Source organism: Pseudoliparis swirei, chromosome 8, assembly GCF_029220125.1.
Source record: "Pseudoliparis swirei isolate HS2019 ecotype Mariana Trench chromosome 8, NWPU_hadal_v1, whole genome shotgun sequence".
NCBI classification, from domain to species: domain Eukaryota; kingdom Metazoa; phylum Chordata; class Actinopteri; order Perciformes; family Liparidae; genus Pseudoliparis; species Pseudoliparis swirei.
Genome location: NC_079395.1, coordinates 17,191,943 through 17,209,353, shown reverse-complemented (window position 1 = coordinate 17,209,353; position 17,411 = coordinate 17,191,943). Strand labels below are relative to the sequence as shown.

The window sequence follows — 17,411 nt, the reverse complement described above, 5'->3', positions numbered from 1 at the left end:
TTATACTGTAAAATGTACAAGTTACTTTCCCACTTTTGTTGTTGTGGTTTTGCAGCAATTAGTTTTAGCATGTCCATTAGCGCCATCCACAGGTCACCATGGATACTGCTCTCCTCGCCGTTCCAGCTTCTCATGCACAATGTCCTGCTAGTAAATGAATGAATGACAGCAAAAGTATGGTTACAATTTTATTTTAAATCATGTGAGAATAACATTTTAGTGGCCAGTAATTTTCAATGTTGATCGTTACATTGTCACGTCAGTAGTTTAAGCTAAATTCAAAGCATTTTCAATTAACAAAACATTTAAAAAAGAAGATTAAACAATCGGAAACTTGATTTTGACTGCATGTTAAAGTAGAGTGGAGCAAGCATATTTTCTAATAAACAAATAGTTAAATTCTAATAAAAAGCCCTATAATAAAATGAGCTATGACAAATATATTCATTCAGCATATATGCTTAAGAAGCAATAATCAGACTCTGTATTAAATTGCATATTGATACACCAAAAACTGCACTGAAGCAAAACATTTCAGATTCAGTATTCAAACAAAACTCCATAAATGTCATAGGTAGCAGAAAACACATCTAGAAAAGTGTTACAAAAGTATTCATATTGCATAGTAATAACTAGTCTATTTTCATTATATTAGTTAACGCTGTGTATTAAGAGCTATAGCTGGTACTGTTGGTACTGGAGGAGAAGCTGTAGCTGACAGTGGAGGAATAATCCACACTGCCTCTACGAGATCCACTCTTGGAGCCGACAAGGGAACCGGCCCTGGACCCGGAGCGAGACCCCGGGTTGGAGACGTTGTACGGGCTGCTGATTCCCTTGGAGGACATGGAGGAGGCCTGCAGCAGCTTCATGCCGTTGCTTTCTTCCACCATGCAGCTGTCCATGGCCTGCTTGTACGAGATCTTCAGTTTGGTCTTGGGACAGGTCAAGTTCTTCTGGTGGTTCCGTGTATCCTGAAGCTTCTGGGCCCCTTGACCGTCCAGCCAACCTCTGCGGATAGCTTCTTCGATGGTGATGCGTTTCCCACTGCCGGGCTCCGTCAAGCCTCCAGTCAGGTACTGGAACTCCAAAAACCTCTGGCCGGCTTCATAGGGCAACCACATCTCCTTCACGGCCTCCGCGACAGACATCTTTCTCTTGGTCTTCACGTCCTCAAAACCAACGTAGGCCTTCTGGGCAGGTTTCAGCTTGGCGCCCATGCTGTTGTCGATGATACTCTGATGGATGGCATCCTGCACCGACAGTCTCTCACCGGTGCTGGGGTTGATGATACCACCTGTGCACATTTGGGCCTCCAGTAGCCTCTGTGTCGTAATGGTGTCGACGATGCCTCTTCGGAGCCCTTCGGACAGAGTGATTTTCTCCATGGTCTCCGTGTCAAATATGGCCGCCACGGGGCTGTGGTCGTCAAACATCTCAGGGGGGGACACCGTAATGGAAATGCTGTTGAAGCGTTTCCGGATGGTGGGAGAAGAAGGTGCGTTCTGGGTGGGACTGCTGCAGGTGAAAATGTCATCGGCATTGCTGGCCGTGATGCTCATCTCCGTGCTGCTGGTTCTGCTGGTAATTTGGTCAGCGAACTGGGTCAACGTCAGCGCTCCGGCACGATACTGATCCAGGGACGTCTGGTCGACGACGCCGCGCTTCAGGCAGTCCTGGATGTCGTACTGGGTTCCTGATTTCCTGTCCACGATGACCAAACGCGTCGAGCCGTCGGAGCCCGTGATGGTTATTTCCTCCCACTCGCCCTCCTGCTCCGATAACTCCAGGAACGTGTCGTAGTCAATCAGATCCCGGTGATAGGCCTCCCTCACGGACATCTCCAGCCCGGTGTCCGGGTCAACGATCACGACGCGCCTCTTGCGGAGGACGTTGCTGCGGCTCTCCTGGAACTTCTGGGGCTTCGTCTTGTCTTTGATCGGCAGGAGTATCAGGTCCGTCTTGGGATCTTTTATGCACCTGTCCTTGAGTTGGAGATATGTCAGGTTCTCTTTGGTATTCGGGTCAAAGAACCCTTTGGTGTCATCTCCTTCATAAGTTAGGATCTCATTCATCTCCTTGTCAAAATATCCCCTTTTATAGGCGACGGCGACGTCAATGCGATGGCTCTCTTTGGGGTCAATGATCCCGCCGCTGGCGATTTGGGCCTCCAGAAGACGGATTCCATGACCTTTCTCAATAAGATCTTTCGCAATAGCCTGGAAGAGGGAGATTTTCTTTCCTGTGGACGGGTCTTTGTATCCAGTTACGGCCTTCTCTGCGGACAACAGCTTGTTCTTGAAATCGTTCCCTATCAGGCCTCTCTTTGCGGCATCCTCGACCGTCAAGAACACGTTGTTGACTGGATCGACAATGAAGCCGGACGCTGCTTGGGCCTCGAGAAGCTCCAGGGTGGTTCCCCTCATGAGCAGGCCTTCCTTCATGGCCTGATAGAAGGTCATTATGCGGTCCTTGGCTTCGTCGTAGATCCCCGCGATGCAGTTAGTGCCATAGAGATAGGACTTTAGCCTGTCTTCAATTTCGTTGGTGGTGAGCTTGCCCTCTTTGATCTTCACCAAATCAGTTTCATCCAGAAGTTCAGATTTGATGAGCTCCTCGACAGTAACTTCACAACGGAGGCCCTTCACTGTCATGGGCTTTTCCGGGCCACGGAGCAGAAGCAGGCCAGACACAGGTTCCACGGAGCACTTCTTCCTGAGGTTATTATAGGATATCTTCTCTCCGGTCCCTGGCTCCAGGTAGCAGGTTGGCTTTTTGCCCAAAGCCCGGTAGAGATCCTCATCAATAAGATTGCGATCCAAGGCCAGGTCTCTTGGAAGGAACACGCTCAGAACCGGGTCCAATATGCCTCCCACAGACTCCTGAGCCTGGAGCAAGCGGACGGTGGTGTCTTTGTCCACGCGGCCCTGTTTGCAAGCCTGACCCACAGATAGCACTTTGCCAGTGTATGGATCTTTGAAGCCTGTGCTCGCCGCCTCGGCTGTCACCAGGGCGTCTCTGTCTTCGGTGTCCACGATCCCTCTTGAGCAGGCAGTATCCACGGGCATCCGTTCATTAAATGTGGGGTCAATGATGTAGCCTGTTGCAGCTTGAGCTTCCAGGAGCATGAGGGCGCTCTCTTGGCTGAGGAGATTCTTGTTCTTTGCTTCAGTGAATGGCATTTTCCCTTTCCCTGTTGTCATGCCAGCAATGATGCCGGTGCCCTTTAGACTAAGCTGGATGTCCACAGTGACCTCGTCCACGCTCTTTGTCCCCTTTAGGAGCTGCTCCAGTGTGGATTTACTGATTATGCCACAGTCGCACAGCTGGTTGGCTGTGACTTTGCGACGCACCCCGTCAAAGACCAGCTTGGATGGGTCGATGGTTGGGACCTTCACATCCGTCTGCGTCTGCTGGGTCAGAGAGCTGGGCCTCTGCTGCAGCCTCTTGATCTCTCTCTCCAGGGCCTCTCGCTTGAACGCCTGTTCGGAAGCCTCCTTTTCGGAGACCGACAGACGGTTCTTGTAGCGCTCGTCGATGGTCTTCAGCTCCCTCATGAGCCTCTCGATCTCGCTCTTCAGGGAGAGCCTGTCGCGATCGGCCGCGTCTCTGTCCGAATCAAACTTCTTGATGTGGCTCTCCCTCAGCTCGTACTGGCTCTTCATGTAGTTGAAGTCCTTGAGGGCGGCGTTCTTCTCATCCTGCAGCCGCTGCTTGTTGCGCAGCTCGGTCTCGAGGGTGAGCTTGATGCGAGTGAGCTCCTCATCGACGCGCAGCTGGCGGGACTTGTCCTGCTCCAGCAGCTTCAGCTTTAACAACAAACTGTCCCTCTCCAGCAGCATCTCGCTGTATTGGCTTTGGGAATCATGCATCCTCATGGACGTCTGGGGAGAGACCAGAAAGCACATTATTACGCGTGTCAAGAGATGCCAATATGCAAAGCACAAAGCAGATTATGCTAAGACTTCTAATGCATTTATTACACGTGGCATTCCTTCAGTGCATGTTGCAAGAGCTTATCAACGCATTACATTTTACATCAATATCCATTTAAATTGCAACCAATTGGATGTTTAGAACCAATTGACAATGTATATATCTTATGTGTACATTATATTAATTATATTAGGAAGTATGCATTCATTAAATGATTGTTTTCAATGAGTGCAATGTTAAAGGTTTGAGGGGTTCAGCATTTGTAAGTAAGTGCAATTCATGCAAACGCTCTAAATTAAACAACATGCCACTGATGAAACCGGTCCACGTTGAAAACATGCTCAGTCTTAATGCATCTATAGCCATTGCATGCAGAAGCAGGGAATAAAATAGATGAATTATGTGGGGATGATCCTTTGGCGCGATGAAAAGTACCTCAGTCGATTGCTTTTGGAATTTCTCTATTTCCAGCTTTAGCTTTTCCCTCTCCCTGGTCAGGTCATTGAGGAGAGACTGCAGATCCGTGGTCCTCTTGGTGCTACTCTGGAGCTCGAAATGCAAGGTTGAGATCTGGGCGTCACTCTCTCCATCCACGTTGTCCTGGCTAAGCTTCAGCTCATCCCTCTCCTGCCTCAGCGCCCTCAGCTCCTCCTCCAGCCTCAGCCTCTCCTTCGTCAGGTTCTGCGTCAGCGTCTGCAGCTTTCCGATCTCCGCGGTGTACTCGTTCAGCTGCCGGCTCTTCTCCTCGATGGTCTTGTACAGGCTCTCGTTGCGCTGGGTGAGCTCGCGAATGCGCGCCTGTTCCTGCTGGAGCTTTTGTTTGAGTGCCTTCAGCTCGGCGGAGACGGCGGCCAGCTCCTGCTTGGTGACTTTATGCTCCGACAGACTCTTGTCCAGAGCCTCCTGGAGGCGGCCGCTGTCCTGCTCGTACTTCCTTCCGTAGTTGGCCGCCTCCAGCTGGATGGATTTCAGTGAGCTGATTGTGGTGGTGTGCTCTCTGCATGTATGCGTCATCCTCTCCAACTCTGCCTCCACTCTCTTCCGCCGCGTGAACTCCTCCTGCGTCGCCTTCTTCTGCCGCTCCAGCTCCGCCTCCGCGCCGTCCAGGGAGACCTGAAGTTCCCGGACGCGGCTCTGCAGCCTGACGGAGCTCTGCTCCACCTTGGATTTCTCGCTGGTCTGCTTCTCCAGCTCCACTCGGGTGATGCGGATCTCATGCTCCGACACTTTAAGCTTGTTAGTGGACTCCAGATACGCGGCGTTCTTCGTCTTCAGGTCGGTCTCGGCCTGTCTCAGGCGATTGATCTCCAGCTCCAGAGATCTCCTCTTCTTCCCCTCCTCCTCCAGGTTAAATGTGAGCACGCTGATCTCCCGGGACTTCTCCTGGGAGTTCTTGATGGCCTCCTTTAGTTTGAGCTCAGCGTCTCCTCCCTGCTGCACGAGTGTTCTCAGCTGAACCTCCAACTCAGTGCGCACCCTTGTTTCTTTTACCAGCGAGGCCCTCTGGAGGCCGGCCTCCTGCTCGGCTCGGCTTTTCTGCTCCTCTGCCTGAGCGATGGACTGCCTCAGTCTCCTCAGCTCCTCCTCGAGATCTCTCTTCACAGAGGTGAGTCGGTCCACTTGCAGTCTCAGCTCCGCCGCGTTTTCTTCTTTCTGCTGCGAGGCTTTCAGGATCGTGGTCTTGGTGACGTGGATCTCTGTCTCGTATGTCTGCTTAAGCTGCGTAACCTCCTGGGAGCACTGCGTTCTTACCTTTGAGATATCCGACTCAGCGTTCCGCCGACGTGCCTCCTCCTCGTCGAGCAGTGTCTTCATCCTCTCCAGTTCACGCTCCTTGTCCTTCACGGACTTTTCCAAGTCGATCTTGGCCCAGTTGAGTTCTTCCAGTTCTTTCTGTCTGCGGCGAACGGCCGACTCGTACTCGTCTTGCTGGCTGGTGTAGCGCTCCTCTGCCAGCCTCCTCTTCCTCTTCTCTTCATCCAACTGGTACTTAATTCGGGTCAGCTGGTCATTGAGCTCTTGCAGCTGGCTGTGTGTGGTGTCCAGGTTGTCCTTGGTCGCGCTAACTTGGATTGCCGTGGTTCTCTTCACTTCCTCCATAGTAATGAGCTGGTTTTGGGATTGAGTGAGATCCAGCTTGTAGCGGGCCAAAGCATCCTCCAGAGATTTGTTTTTCTGGTTTCGATCCTGGACGTCGTCCTTCAGACGCTTCAGTTCCTCCTCCAGCATCTCGATCTTGGTGTTCCTGATCTGCAGAGAGCATTGACAAAAACAGAAAGAGCCTCAGTTGCCTGCTTTTATATTGTTGAACAAACCTACATGTTGCTTTTTAAATCATACCCCTCATTGACAAATTACCTTCAGCTCTTCCATGTTCTTCAGCAGCTCCCCTAGGAACTTGTAGTAGTCACCAGAGCGGGTGAGTAGCTTGATGTACTGAGACTGGAGGTCAGCCACCTGAAAGGTCAAATTATTAGTGGATGAATCCCGCTGTCGAATGTTCTCGTGTTAATCACATGCCAGCGAGAACTTTAAAGGACAGATGCATTTACGAGATCGACCGTTACATTGAAGGTTTCTTTCCTTTTTTCTATTTTGGGAGTTTTCCCTGATCCGATGTGAGGTCAAAGGTCAGGGATGTCGTATGTGTACAGATTGTAAAGCCCTCTGAGGCAAATTTGTAATTTGTGATGATGGGTAATACAAAATAAACTGAACTGAATTGAAAATTGTAATCATAATACAAAGGACTCATTTATATTCATGATCAAATAAGATAATCCTTCGTCTGTGACGTAATATAGATACCTCTTCTCTGACCAAACAAGCGGGCGACTGCAGCATCGTTCTCTTGATCGGGATATTAAGCAGAGTTTCCAGGCCTGAACTGTAGGAAGCCAGCTGCAGCTCGTAGTCCTGAACACACACACACACACACACACACACACCATAGACTCCGTTATTTTTACACCTCACATCAAAATGTTTCAAAATGGCAGAAAAGGGTGCACGTGGACTGACGAACCGACCTTTATGGAGGTAGCGCAGGTGTCGGCGTCTTTATGCACGACCTCTACCTTTTCCTGCTTGCCTTTGATTTCAGTGTGAAGCGCCTGTGCAGGGAGCAGAGAGAAGGCATTACATCCACACACACTGTTTTCATCTTTGCTTGTTCCGAGACAATCCGTTATTTTATGACACAATAAAAACAAATGACATGTTTGCAGATCATATCAGATCAGTTCAGATGTTGTTATTGATCACAATCTGTTGACGTAAACAAGGAGAGACGTGCCTTCTGCTTGTTGAGGTGGTCCATTAGAGTCTGCACGTCGTTGAGTTTGACCGCCTGGAGCGTGGCCTGCCGCTTCCTGGCATTGTCTATCCACTGCTGCAGGAGAGTGCTGCTCTGCTGATAATGAGCCAGCTGTTTCTCCTGCTTTTCCAAGTCCCACACTCTGAGGAGGAAAGAGTGGGAGGAAGAGGAAGAGGAAGGGGACGGGGGTGAACGGATATTTTTTTTAATGATGTTCCCGTCAATGTCGAACGGAGGCTGCGGGGAACTGTTCGCGGGCGTTGGGAGGAATGTGTGCACACGATCCGATTATCCCACCTGCTGTCGATCTGGGTTTGGATGCGGCGCCAGCGGTCAGACATCTGACCCACCAGGTCCGCGTACTTGGACAGGTCCACATCACACTTGTGGAAGGAGTCTGAGATTTGACCATTCCAGTGCACCGCCTTAGACAGGTCAGACTCCATAGCCGTCAGCAGGTCTCTCTTTTGATCCAGATCACCCTTCATTTGCTTTAATGGAAAATCACAAAATCATTTAAACTATTAATATACATGAAATGTAAGTCTAGAGCTATATTGTACATGATGTGATTGTTTTTTATCTCTCAGAGAATGCCTACGAGTTTGTAAGTGGTGAATGAAGTGATAAATCCTTTACTACTGGAGCGATACTCCAATATCAAAATACCACGTTTAAAGATTAAGTTCTGCATGGTAATGCTACTTAAAGGGCGCAGTGTGCAGGATCTGGCGACATCTAGTGGTGAGGATGCAGATTGCAGAACAAACTAAATTCTCCCGTGTGTCTGTTTTGAGCTACTGTGCAAACATGACGTTGCAACATGGCTGACTTTGTGAAAAGGACCCGCTTCTCTAAGGTAACGGAAACACAAAACAATTCCTATTTGTAGGTGGTTATACACTAAAGAAAACATACATATTTATAAATTGTTCCACTTTTGCCAATAGATCCCTCTGAATGCTACACACTGTTCCTTGAAGTAAATTTCAGAAAATATCAAAAGTTAACATCCTCACAATGCAGAAAGATTGGTGAGCGATTGTCACGCTAAAATACATTGGATTATTATTAGTAGTAGCATTAAATGGAAATACTCAAGTATCACACTCTTGCCTGTGTTTTATAGGACACAACAGGATTTAATAATTGCTACAAATTCACATGATTTGTCCCAAAGTCCTGCAAACTGAAAAGCAAGAGACCGCAGTTCAAACTAAACATAAAAAGTGCGTCAAACCTTCAGCGTGCTGCGATAGTTTTCCACGTCCCGAAGGTCCAGAGAGGTGGTCTCCTTCTCCGTCAGCCGGGCCTCGTGGACTTTGATGATGTCTTCCGCCTGCAGGAGGCTCTGGAGCAAAGCCTGAAGAGCTGTCAGCCTGCGAAGGACACAAAGCCATCACGCTGAATGCACGCCCTCGTCTCCTCTCAATAAGAATTAAAAAGGTGCTGCGATGAGACCACAATAAGGTACCGTTGGTGGTAGGCCGGGTAGAGATTCTGCAGGCCTCCCAGTTTCCGGTTGATGATCTCCAGCTCGGAGCGGAGGAACTTGGCTTGCTCGGAGTCGGCGGGTATCCCCTCCAGGTGCTTCATGATCTTTTCTCTCAGTCGCAGGTTCTCGTCGTGGATGAAGTCCAGGTCTTGGTGCACGGTCTGGATACCAATATGTTATAACAGGTGACCTTTCGCATCATCGTTTGTTTCTCACCGCGCTTGAGAGAACGTGCTTGTACACCGAGACGGTGTCGTGTATTTTTAATCTATATATTGCACATAATTTGTTTTTTTTTAAAGGCAACCCAGAATAACCTCACTTTTAATTACAGAGAACAATCATATAAAAAGAAAGTTACACACCTGCAGATTATGGATGTGCACGGAGCACTCGTGCACGCTGTTGTCCCCCAGCGGGATGTGGAGATGGCTGGTGAGACCGGACTCCGCCAGCTCCAGCCGGCGCCGAAGGTCTTGCAGACTGCAGAGCAGGGTGAGGCTGAGGGTGGAGCTGGGGGGCGGGGGGGGAGGCGCGGCCTGCACCTTGATGACGGTGGTCTTGGAGATGTTTGGCGTCGGCTTGGGCGGGGTCGGTTTCGGGGGTTCAGGCTTCGCCACTTCACCATCTGTGACGGTTGGTGGGGAACATGAGAAGAACGTTAACGTAGAGTGGGGGATGCAGTGGACTGTCAATTTGGGGACGAGTTAGAATCATCGGACACTCACTGTAAGCAGGGATCTGGATAACCAGGGTGTCGTAGTGGTTCTGGGCGCTATCGAAGTTGCCCTGGAATTTTTTCTTCTCCTCTTCCCCGAACATCTCAGAACCTTTGCTGGTATGCAGGAACTCTTGGTAGTGCGTCTCCAGTTGTTTGATGATATTGCGGTACTCCTCGGGACGCATCTTAGACAGCTGAGGGGCGACGGAGAGGAGACAGGTCAAGCTAGAGTCACGGAGAGGTCGGCAAACCGCTGCCGCACTGATTTTTTCTTTGCTCGGATTCCAATACGGTGAGTGATTGAAAACCGGGAACCAATTTGTGGCCTCTTACCATGCTGACGGTGAGGGAGCTGATGTAGTTCATGTCTTTGAGGCAGAATTGCCACGAGATGAGGCTCTTGATGTTGATGTAGAGCTGATTCCAGATGCTCATGATGGCTTCATAATACTGCTCGTTCCTAGGGGCAGCACACAGCCATTAATATGCAGACGGGAAACGATATTTATCAAAATATTTCGATTGCGTTCTCTCTTTTGGTATAAAATGATTTTCTGACCTCTTAGGGCCTTCGAAAAAAAGTTACGCAGTAAAAAGATGGAATTTATTGGACAATGTCAACGAAATATATAGAAATTTCCCAAAAAGGACGGCTGTTTTTCGATCTCGCTCCGGGGAAATGTGACGAGTCCAATAGACCCGTCACATGGTGAATCCCCTCGGGCGGACACGCTTGACCAAAAGACGGGATGCTTCTTACTTTTTGGCGAGGCCGATGCCGAACGGGTTCGGTGGGGGGATCTTCAGACACACGGAGGGAATCAGCATGTCCAGACCTCCGGGTCCCGTCACCAGCCACTTGCTGCGCTGAGAGTTCTCCTTCAGGATGCCTTTGTTCCCTTTTAAGATCCCGATCTGGAGCACGCAGCAGGAGAAACAGCAGCGTTACACCTGGAACATTCAACGTGCGTGTGTGGGTGTGTGCGTGCGTGTGTGAGCGAGAGCGTACGCCCCACCTGGTCTTGTTTAAAGTCACATATGGCCTGCACGATGACGGGGCTGTTGCTCTTCTCCTCGGGGTTGCGAGGCTTCAGCCGGACGATGGTCTTGGACTTGATGACCAGACTTTGGACCTGCCTCTTGTTCTCCATCACGCGCTCCTTCTCGCTCTGTGAACATGCAGGTATCAGAGCTGCGTGTTTAACTGTGCACGCACTGCAACGATGCAGCATGAATGCGGACATCCAGGAGCGCTCCACCTTGTCTCTTCGATAAAACATTTTTAAAACTGGCGGAACCAGTCCGCCAGACATTTAAAAAATGATTTGAACCTAAACGGTTTGAGCGCGAGCGTAATGATACCTCCAGGTTTCTCAGGAGCTCCATGAGGTTTTCCAGCGGGGTGTTCTTGTCACACGAGAACTTGTTTCGGATGGCCTCGTGCTCTTTCTGCAGCTTGGCGTAGGTGTCGTTGGCCTCCTTGAAGAACTGAAAAGTGTGCGGCAAAAAAAAAAAAAAAAAGGTTTCCGTCGAGGTTTGGAAGTACACACGGGTCGCCGCTGTCGGCCGGGCGCTTACCTGGCTGTAGGCCGCGTTGTCCTTCAGGTGGACGTCGATGCACTTGGTGATCTGGAGGAGCCAGCTCCACTGGGTCTGCAAGGTGTCCATGTAGGCCTGCGGGCGCACACGGAGTCGTCAGCGCAAAGGACAAATAAATAGCTAATCGGGTTTGAGGGAGCAAAAACAACAACAAGAAAACTCCCATAAAACACCGTACGTCGATCTTATCAGCGGCCGGGTGGTTGTTGTTCAGGAGTCCGTCTGCTTTCACCTTCAGCTTGTTCAGGTCCTTCTCTTTCTCCTCCAGGTCCCTCATCATGCCCTGACAGGAGAACGGAACGTAAGGGGCCCAAAAGGCAAAAAAAACAAACAACGCATCCGATATTGAAGACAGAAACACCGATCAGGAGAGGAGGCCCTTACCGAGTAGCTCTCCTGCTTCCTGGGGATGTACTGGTCGATGTTCTTGTCTCCCCAGTCGAACATGAGCTCCTCCTCCTCTTTCTCGTTGACCCACATGATGGCCTGGGAGATCTCGTTGATGATGCCCTGGAGCTCCCGCAGCTGTTGCACGCGGCTGTGGGACATTTTCTGAGACGGGCGCGGTGGGTAAAGGGTTAATGCACGGACACGATGCACAGCGGAGCGAGAGCTGCCGATATGTTGACGAAGGGTTCGGTTCTACCTGCAAGCTTTCCCATTCCTGCTCCAGGATGGACAGGTTGTACTTGTCGCCCCTCGCGGTCTGAACAACAACGAAGAGATAGTGTTTTGTTTGTGCTCGGGACTACAGGGCCGTCCTCGTCGACAAACACGGTGTGTAAAGAAACCGGCGCAAAGGAAAAGCCACTTGAAAGAGCTTCCAGACCGGGTGACCGCTCACCAGTTCATCTCTGGCACGGTCGACTTCCTGGCTCCTCTGCACCGAGCTGTGGCTTTTGTTGTGGCTTTGGATTTGCTTTTCCAGCGTCTCGGAGTCGTCTCCCCAGGGAGCCGTCTCAATCATGCGCTACAAATGGCACAAGCCACAGTTGATTACCTTTTTTAAAAACCGCCGAACACAATCACAACGTCAAAACCAAAGACGAGGTAACATGCTTCGTGGAACGTCATGAAATCACATATGATGTATACAGACAACACACAGTCTGTCTCTCGGTGGGTTCTCCTCACCTCCCTAACCGGTGGCGCTCTACCTCCTGAAGATGTTCATCATTCAAAAATAATTCACAAATACATTGTTTCCTTTATTTTTTTAGAGCTCGGTAATTTCCTTAACCCTTGTGTTGCCTTAGGGTCATTTTGACCCGAATCAATATTACACCCTCCCCCCGCCTTAGGATTAATTTGACCCCATTCAATGTTTAATGTCGGTGTTCTTTCGGTAGTCAACAAACAAACATAAAGTGCCTCACACTTAAACTTGGAAAACAATATTAATTCTAATAATTTTCTGGAGGTTTTAATTGCTGGTGTCAAATTGAACCCAAAGGGTAAAATATGTTAGTAAATATAAAGGTAACAGGAAGGTGAAACATTGAATCGGGTCAAAATGACCCAGAGGCGGGGGGAGGGTGTAATATTGATTCGGGTCAAAATGACCCTAAGGCAACACAAGGGTTAAACACCTGAACGCTGCGGGGCACAGAGGACTCAGCTTGGTTTAAGAAAAAGACAATAAGGATTACACAGAGAGCCCTCCTTGTTCTCTGGGGCGACGTCGTCTTGAATCTCAATAGCCGACGGTGAATCACCCTGACGTCTCTCCCCTCTTTGTCCTCCAGGTGTCAGCATAGAACCATTAAGGCCCGTCGTTACGCAGGAAACTCTCCCAACTATTCCCCCCTCTTGTTTAGCAGCCCTGAGCTTTGATAAGAGTTATGAGAGTGTGTAGCAAACCTCAGCCAGTCACTGTGCTCTCTCCCTCTCCCTCCCTCTCTCCCTCCCTCTCGCTCTCTAAGGCTTTTGTTATCTCACCACTCCCTTTTCCTTCGTGACTACTTGGCTGAAGCGCCTTTAGCACAGTGGATAGGAAGTTCGGCAGAGTCCTACGTTAGACTGTGGGTACAATATTTCTGTATCTGATGACAGGAGGGGGGGGGGGGGGGGTGAAACACAGAAGGGCGAGGTTTCAAGCGATGACAGTATGACAGGGTGTGGGGAGGTAGAGAGCAGAAGGGCGTTTTCTCATGAGCGTGTTAGGATTCTGCTGAAATGCCCTGTCGCCATAACAACTGACTCAGATTTCACTGCTTTCCCTCTACTTTGCCCACCAGCTTCTTCATCTGCCCTCCCTCTCCTCTGTCGCTCCACTTGCCTCTCTCACCGTCTTGTTCTCAAATGGCCGAGCTCTTTCCTCTTCTTTGTTTCTTTGTTTCAATCCCTCCCCCCCCCCCCCCCTCACACACACAAAACCCACCTCGCCTGTTCCACTCACGGATCAGGTTTTGGCAGACTGACCAGATGGTTTCAGTTACAGGAGGTCAGGAGAAGCGATAGGGTAAGTGCATCCCTCCCCTAACCCTCACGTCCCGAAAAAAAAGGAGGACAAGCTCACTCGAATGTAGCACACAGGCATGCACAAACACGAAGGTGCATTTATTCGTACTGCTCAAACAGGTTGGAAAACTACTGAGCAGCGTGAGACGTAGGGAGAGAGATGACATCAAGGTTTTGGATTTCACACGTGTGAAGAATTTTATCCATAACTCACACATTTGATCATTCCATCATTTTGAGATGTTACTGTTCCAGTATTGATTTGAAGCGCAACAGCAATTCATATATAATTTATTTACGCATTATATAGAATTTATATATATTTTCTCTCTCTCTCTCTATATATATAATTTTTATTTTTAGGCAGTACTGTAAAAATTGTCAAAATAAGCCTCTATCATATACATATATATATACATACACACACATATATATATATATAATAGAGACTTATTTTGTCAAAATAATATATCTATATATATTTAATACAAAAATAATAATAATATATATATAAATATTTATATTATTTTAATTATATATATATATATATAGAGAGAGAGAGAGAGAGATTGTTTATTCTGTTAAACGTCTCTGATGCATGGAGAGCTCACCTTCTGTTGAACAATCCAGGCCATGGCGTCATTATAGATCCTCTCCCCTTCGACGGAGCCCACGCTGCCTCGGCTCCGTCTCGTGGTCATGCCACCGACTAACTGCTGCTGGATCGCGGAGTGCATGTGCTGGAACTGCTCGAAGCTGCAGAGTCACACAGAAGGAGGAAAAACACTTAGTGAGTGTCCCGGGGGAGCCCACTCGACTGGCACAGGGCGAACACAGAACTCCTCACAGGGACTTTTTGTCTTCGACGTCGGTCGGTTCAGCTGCAAAAATGAAACTCAGACGCCACTCTGTGCAACATGCAAACAAACACGCAGTGCATCTCGACCTCACCTTCGGAAGATGTCACTGGGTATGCGCATTTGCTGCAGGTCTCTGCCACAGACCATCATCTGCTCCATGCTTTCTACAGCCATGTTCAACAGCTTGTCTGCCTCCCCAGCTGGACCCCCCTATAAGAAATCACATGACACGACCTCTTGAATCACATCTGATAGTAACATATAAACATGGCAACAATGAAGTCCACATTATTCTTCCCAGCACTAGCAGTGGGGGGACACACACTCCATAGGAATGATGCTCATTACAATGTGTGTGTGTGTGTGCTACACTTACATTCTTGATAATCAGCTTGGCTCTCTGCAGGTACTCCTGGCACTGGCCTGTCAGGAACAAGCCCTTCTGATGGATGGCCTGTGCACTACACGAGGGAAAAATGTGTTTTTAGAGCTTGTAATGCAACTTTAATTAATACCTAGCTTTATCAAAAAATACGGTCTCAACGCACCTGAGTCCCCAAGTGTGTCTGTGTGTGTATGTGTGTGTGTGTCTATGGCTTGCTTTGTTTTTCAAATGAGCATTGTTGCACAGACAGATACTGTTAATATAGTTACGAGATTGGTATAAATGTTTATAAATGATAATTGAAACATTTTAGCAGTATGCTACACGTAAACAAATAAGGAAATCAATGAAAAGCAGAAGAGCCACACACAATGAAGCAAACTGCAGAACACAATTAACAAAATCTCTCAAATTCATGATAATGATGATAAATCTCACAGTTAAGAAAATAGTTAAGCCGTTCGATGTGAGGAGGATACAGGAAACAAACAATAAACAACAGCAAAAGATATTCCTTGGAACAAGATTTTTCCCAAGCGGTTAATCATGGGGAGGGATAAACACTCGCTATCATAAAGTTGTTTTGATAGTTTTACTTCTTTTCTGAAAACTGCGAACACAATTCAACAATTATAGAGTAAAAAACGACGAGAAAGAAACATATTAAATATTGGATCCAACATTCTTAATGTTGATAACAACTAGAATAGTGTGTGAAAAACAAGAACATAAAATGATCAAGTTATATTTATTTAAACAAAAAACTTTATTTTGAGTCTGTCTATAAATTGTGGGACATGAGAGCAGCTCACCAATCATCCCTGGCCAGCCCATGTCTACGTGCCCTTGGGTAAAACACTTAACCCCAAAATTGCTCCCATAGGTATGTATGTGAATTAGTCCTGATGTGCAAGTGGAAGCGCAGCCCCTCCCATCAGTGATGACGTCATGCTGTGTTAAAGTAGAGGTACCAATGGGTGTCATAGATACAAAAACAAACCAACTTTTGACTTTTTAAAATCCCCCATACACACCTCATGATTTGTATTTGTATTTTATTTTTTTTACTTTAACCTCTGTTCACCACAAGTTGAGCAGAGCAAAGCTGGTGGTGGACTTTCTAATTCCCTCCTTTGTGCCTCTGAACATCCGCAGTGCGGATCAGTACTAAAGGAGCGCGTGCAACGAACGCAAATTATTCAAATGAGGTCGTTGTTGTTGTTTTGAGGTTAAAGGTCACGACCTGTGACGCATTTGTTCCTCTGGGAAAGAACAGTTTCACCGGAAGAAAAGACTCGATATTTACCGTGTTCATGAACCTGTCCGTGGCGTCATGGCCTTGTTTGTAATTCCCAAATGTGTTTAATAATTAATTGAAACTGTAAAGAACAACATGAGTATATATATATATATATGTTATTTGTTTATGTTTTTTTCCGATTAACACTGAACACAACTCATTTCGAAGCAACAGGTGACTAATTACCTTAACCCGCCGCCTCCACCGGCGCCCCCCATGCTCACGGCCACTTTGTGCATGCCCCCTCCGCCGCCGCCGCCGTGCATGGAGCTCCGGGAGTAGGCGGTGTACGAGTGCATGGCGTCGCCACCTTGGTATTCTCCGTGGTAGCCGTTTCCACCGAGGAACACGTCGCCGCTCCTGAAGCTCCCGCTCGCCAAATCCGGTCGCGAGTTGCTCTTCTGGCCCATGGTGGCCAGCCGCGAACTGGAGCCGTACATACTCATCTCTGCCGAGTAGTCGTGTAGTTGTTTATTTCTTCTTTAAGGTGTTTTTTAAAGTTCGTTCCGCGCCGCTGTCCAGGCCGCGCACCTCTCTCCTCCCCGGTCTCCCTGGTGTTGCGCAGATAATGGTCTGCTGTGAATAGACGGAAGCTGGCGGCTCGAGGAGAGAAACCACACCTTGCTGTGTTTACACTCCCGCAGCGGCCTGCGCGGGGGAGTTCACGGGCCCCTCGATCTGCGGAGGGGAAAAAACTATGCCGCAACTTTTTCACTACTCTAATTGAACTATTACGCATTACAACGTGTGTTTAACTACACTGTAGAGGTGAGGGGGAAAGGACTTAAAGGGACAGTATACACCTAAATACAACAAGTATTATCAATTTGTTTTGTTTTGGTGCGATTTGCCTCATATAATAGGACTACATGGCACTCGGCCTGTGGTGCTCCAACACACTTGATCCACTCTTCCAGGATAAAGACCATGAATAGCACCAGGGGCAAGAGAAGAGTTGAAGGGGACTGTTCCTTTAAAGCCACTGTCTCGTCTTGGTTATCAATAAGGAGGCATATACAGTCGTACGCAAAAGTTTAGGCACCCCTCTGAGGCTGCATGATAATTTACTCTGTCTTCACCAAAAAAAGATCACAGTTGTGTAATATTCATTTTCTAGTTAACACTGAGTGCTGGGGTGTTTTCCAGACAAAGATATTTAGTGTAGCAGTATTTAGTTGTGTGAAATTAAATCAAATGTGAAAAATAGGCTGTGCAAAAGTTTGGGCACCCTTATCATTTTGTTGATTTGAATACCTGTACCTACTAGATGCTGATTAACTGCAACACATAATTAGTCTGATTAACTCGTTAAGCCTTCAATTCCATAGAAAGGTGCATC

General features: G+C 48.1%; 1 protein-coding gene across 2 annotated transcripts; it reads right to left on the bottom strand.

Annotated features, from left to right (window-relative positions):
• Nucleotides 1–175: 175 nt before the first annotated feature.
• On the bottom strand, nt 176–16,781 carry dspa (desmoplakin a). 2 transcript variants are annotated; one of them, XM_056420942.1, is made up of 24 exons: nt 16,259–16,781; nt 14,764–14,848; nt 14,479–14,597; nt 14,139–14,283; nt 11,912–12,037; nt 11,714–11,773; nt 11,452–11,619; nt 11,246–11,350; nt 11,047–11,142; nt 10,831–10,956; nt 10,485–10,637; nt 10,229–10,383; nt 9,802–9,928; nt 9,476–9,662; nt 9,113–9,375; nt 8,727–8,908; nt 8,493–8,631; nt 7,550–7,743; nt 7,232–7,394; nt 6,966–7,049; nt 6,745–6,852; nt 6,295–6,393; nt 4,372–6,186; nt 176–3,884 (listed from the first exon to the last, which is right to left on the bottom strand). In XM_056420942.1, the coding sequence occupies exons 1-24, from the start codon at nt 16,516–16,518 to the stop codon at nt 669–671; spliced, it is 8,175 nt and encodes a 2,724-aa protein (XP_056276917.1). In that variant the 5' UTR covers nt 16,519–16,781; the 3' UTR covers nt 176–668. The 2 variants fall into 2 exon arrangements, with proteins under 2 accessions (XP_056276917.1, XP_056276918.1); XM_056420943.1 differs by having other exon boundaries at nt 5,689–6,186; nt 16,259–16,779.
• Nucleotides 16,782–17,411: the final 630 nt, after the last annotated feature.

Coding starts and splice junctions, on each gene's coding strand:
- dspa (XM_056420942.1), bottom strand. CDS start 16,518: ATGAGTATGTACGGCTCCAGTTCGCGGCTGGCCACCATGGGCCAGAAG. Junction 12,038..14,138: donor CCTGGATTGTTCAACAGAAG/GTGAGCTCTCCA, acceptor TGCCATTTGTAG/CGCATGATTGAGACGGCTCC. Junction 11,620..11,713: donor AGGAATGGGAAAGCTTGCAG/GTAGAACCGAAC, acceptor CGCCCGTCTCAG/AAAATGTCCCACAGCCGCGT.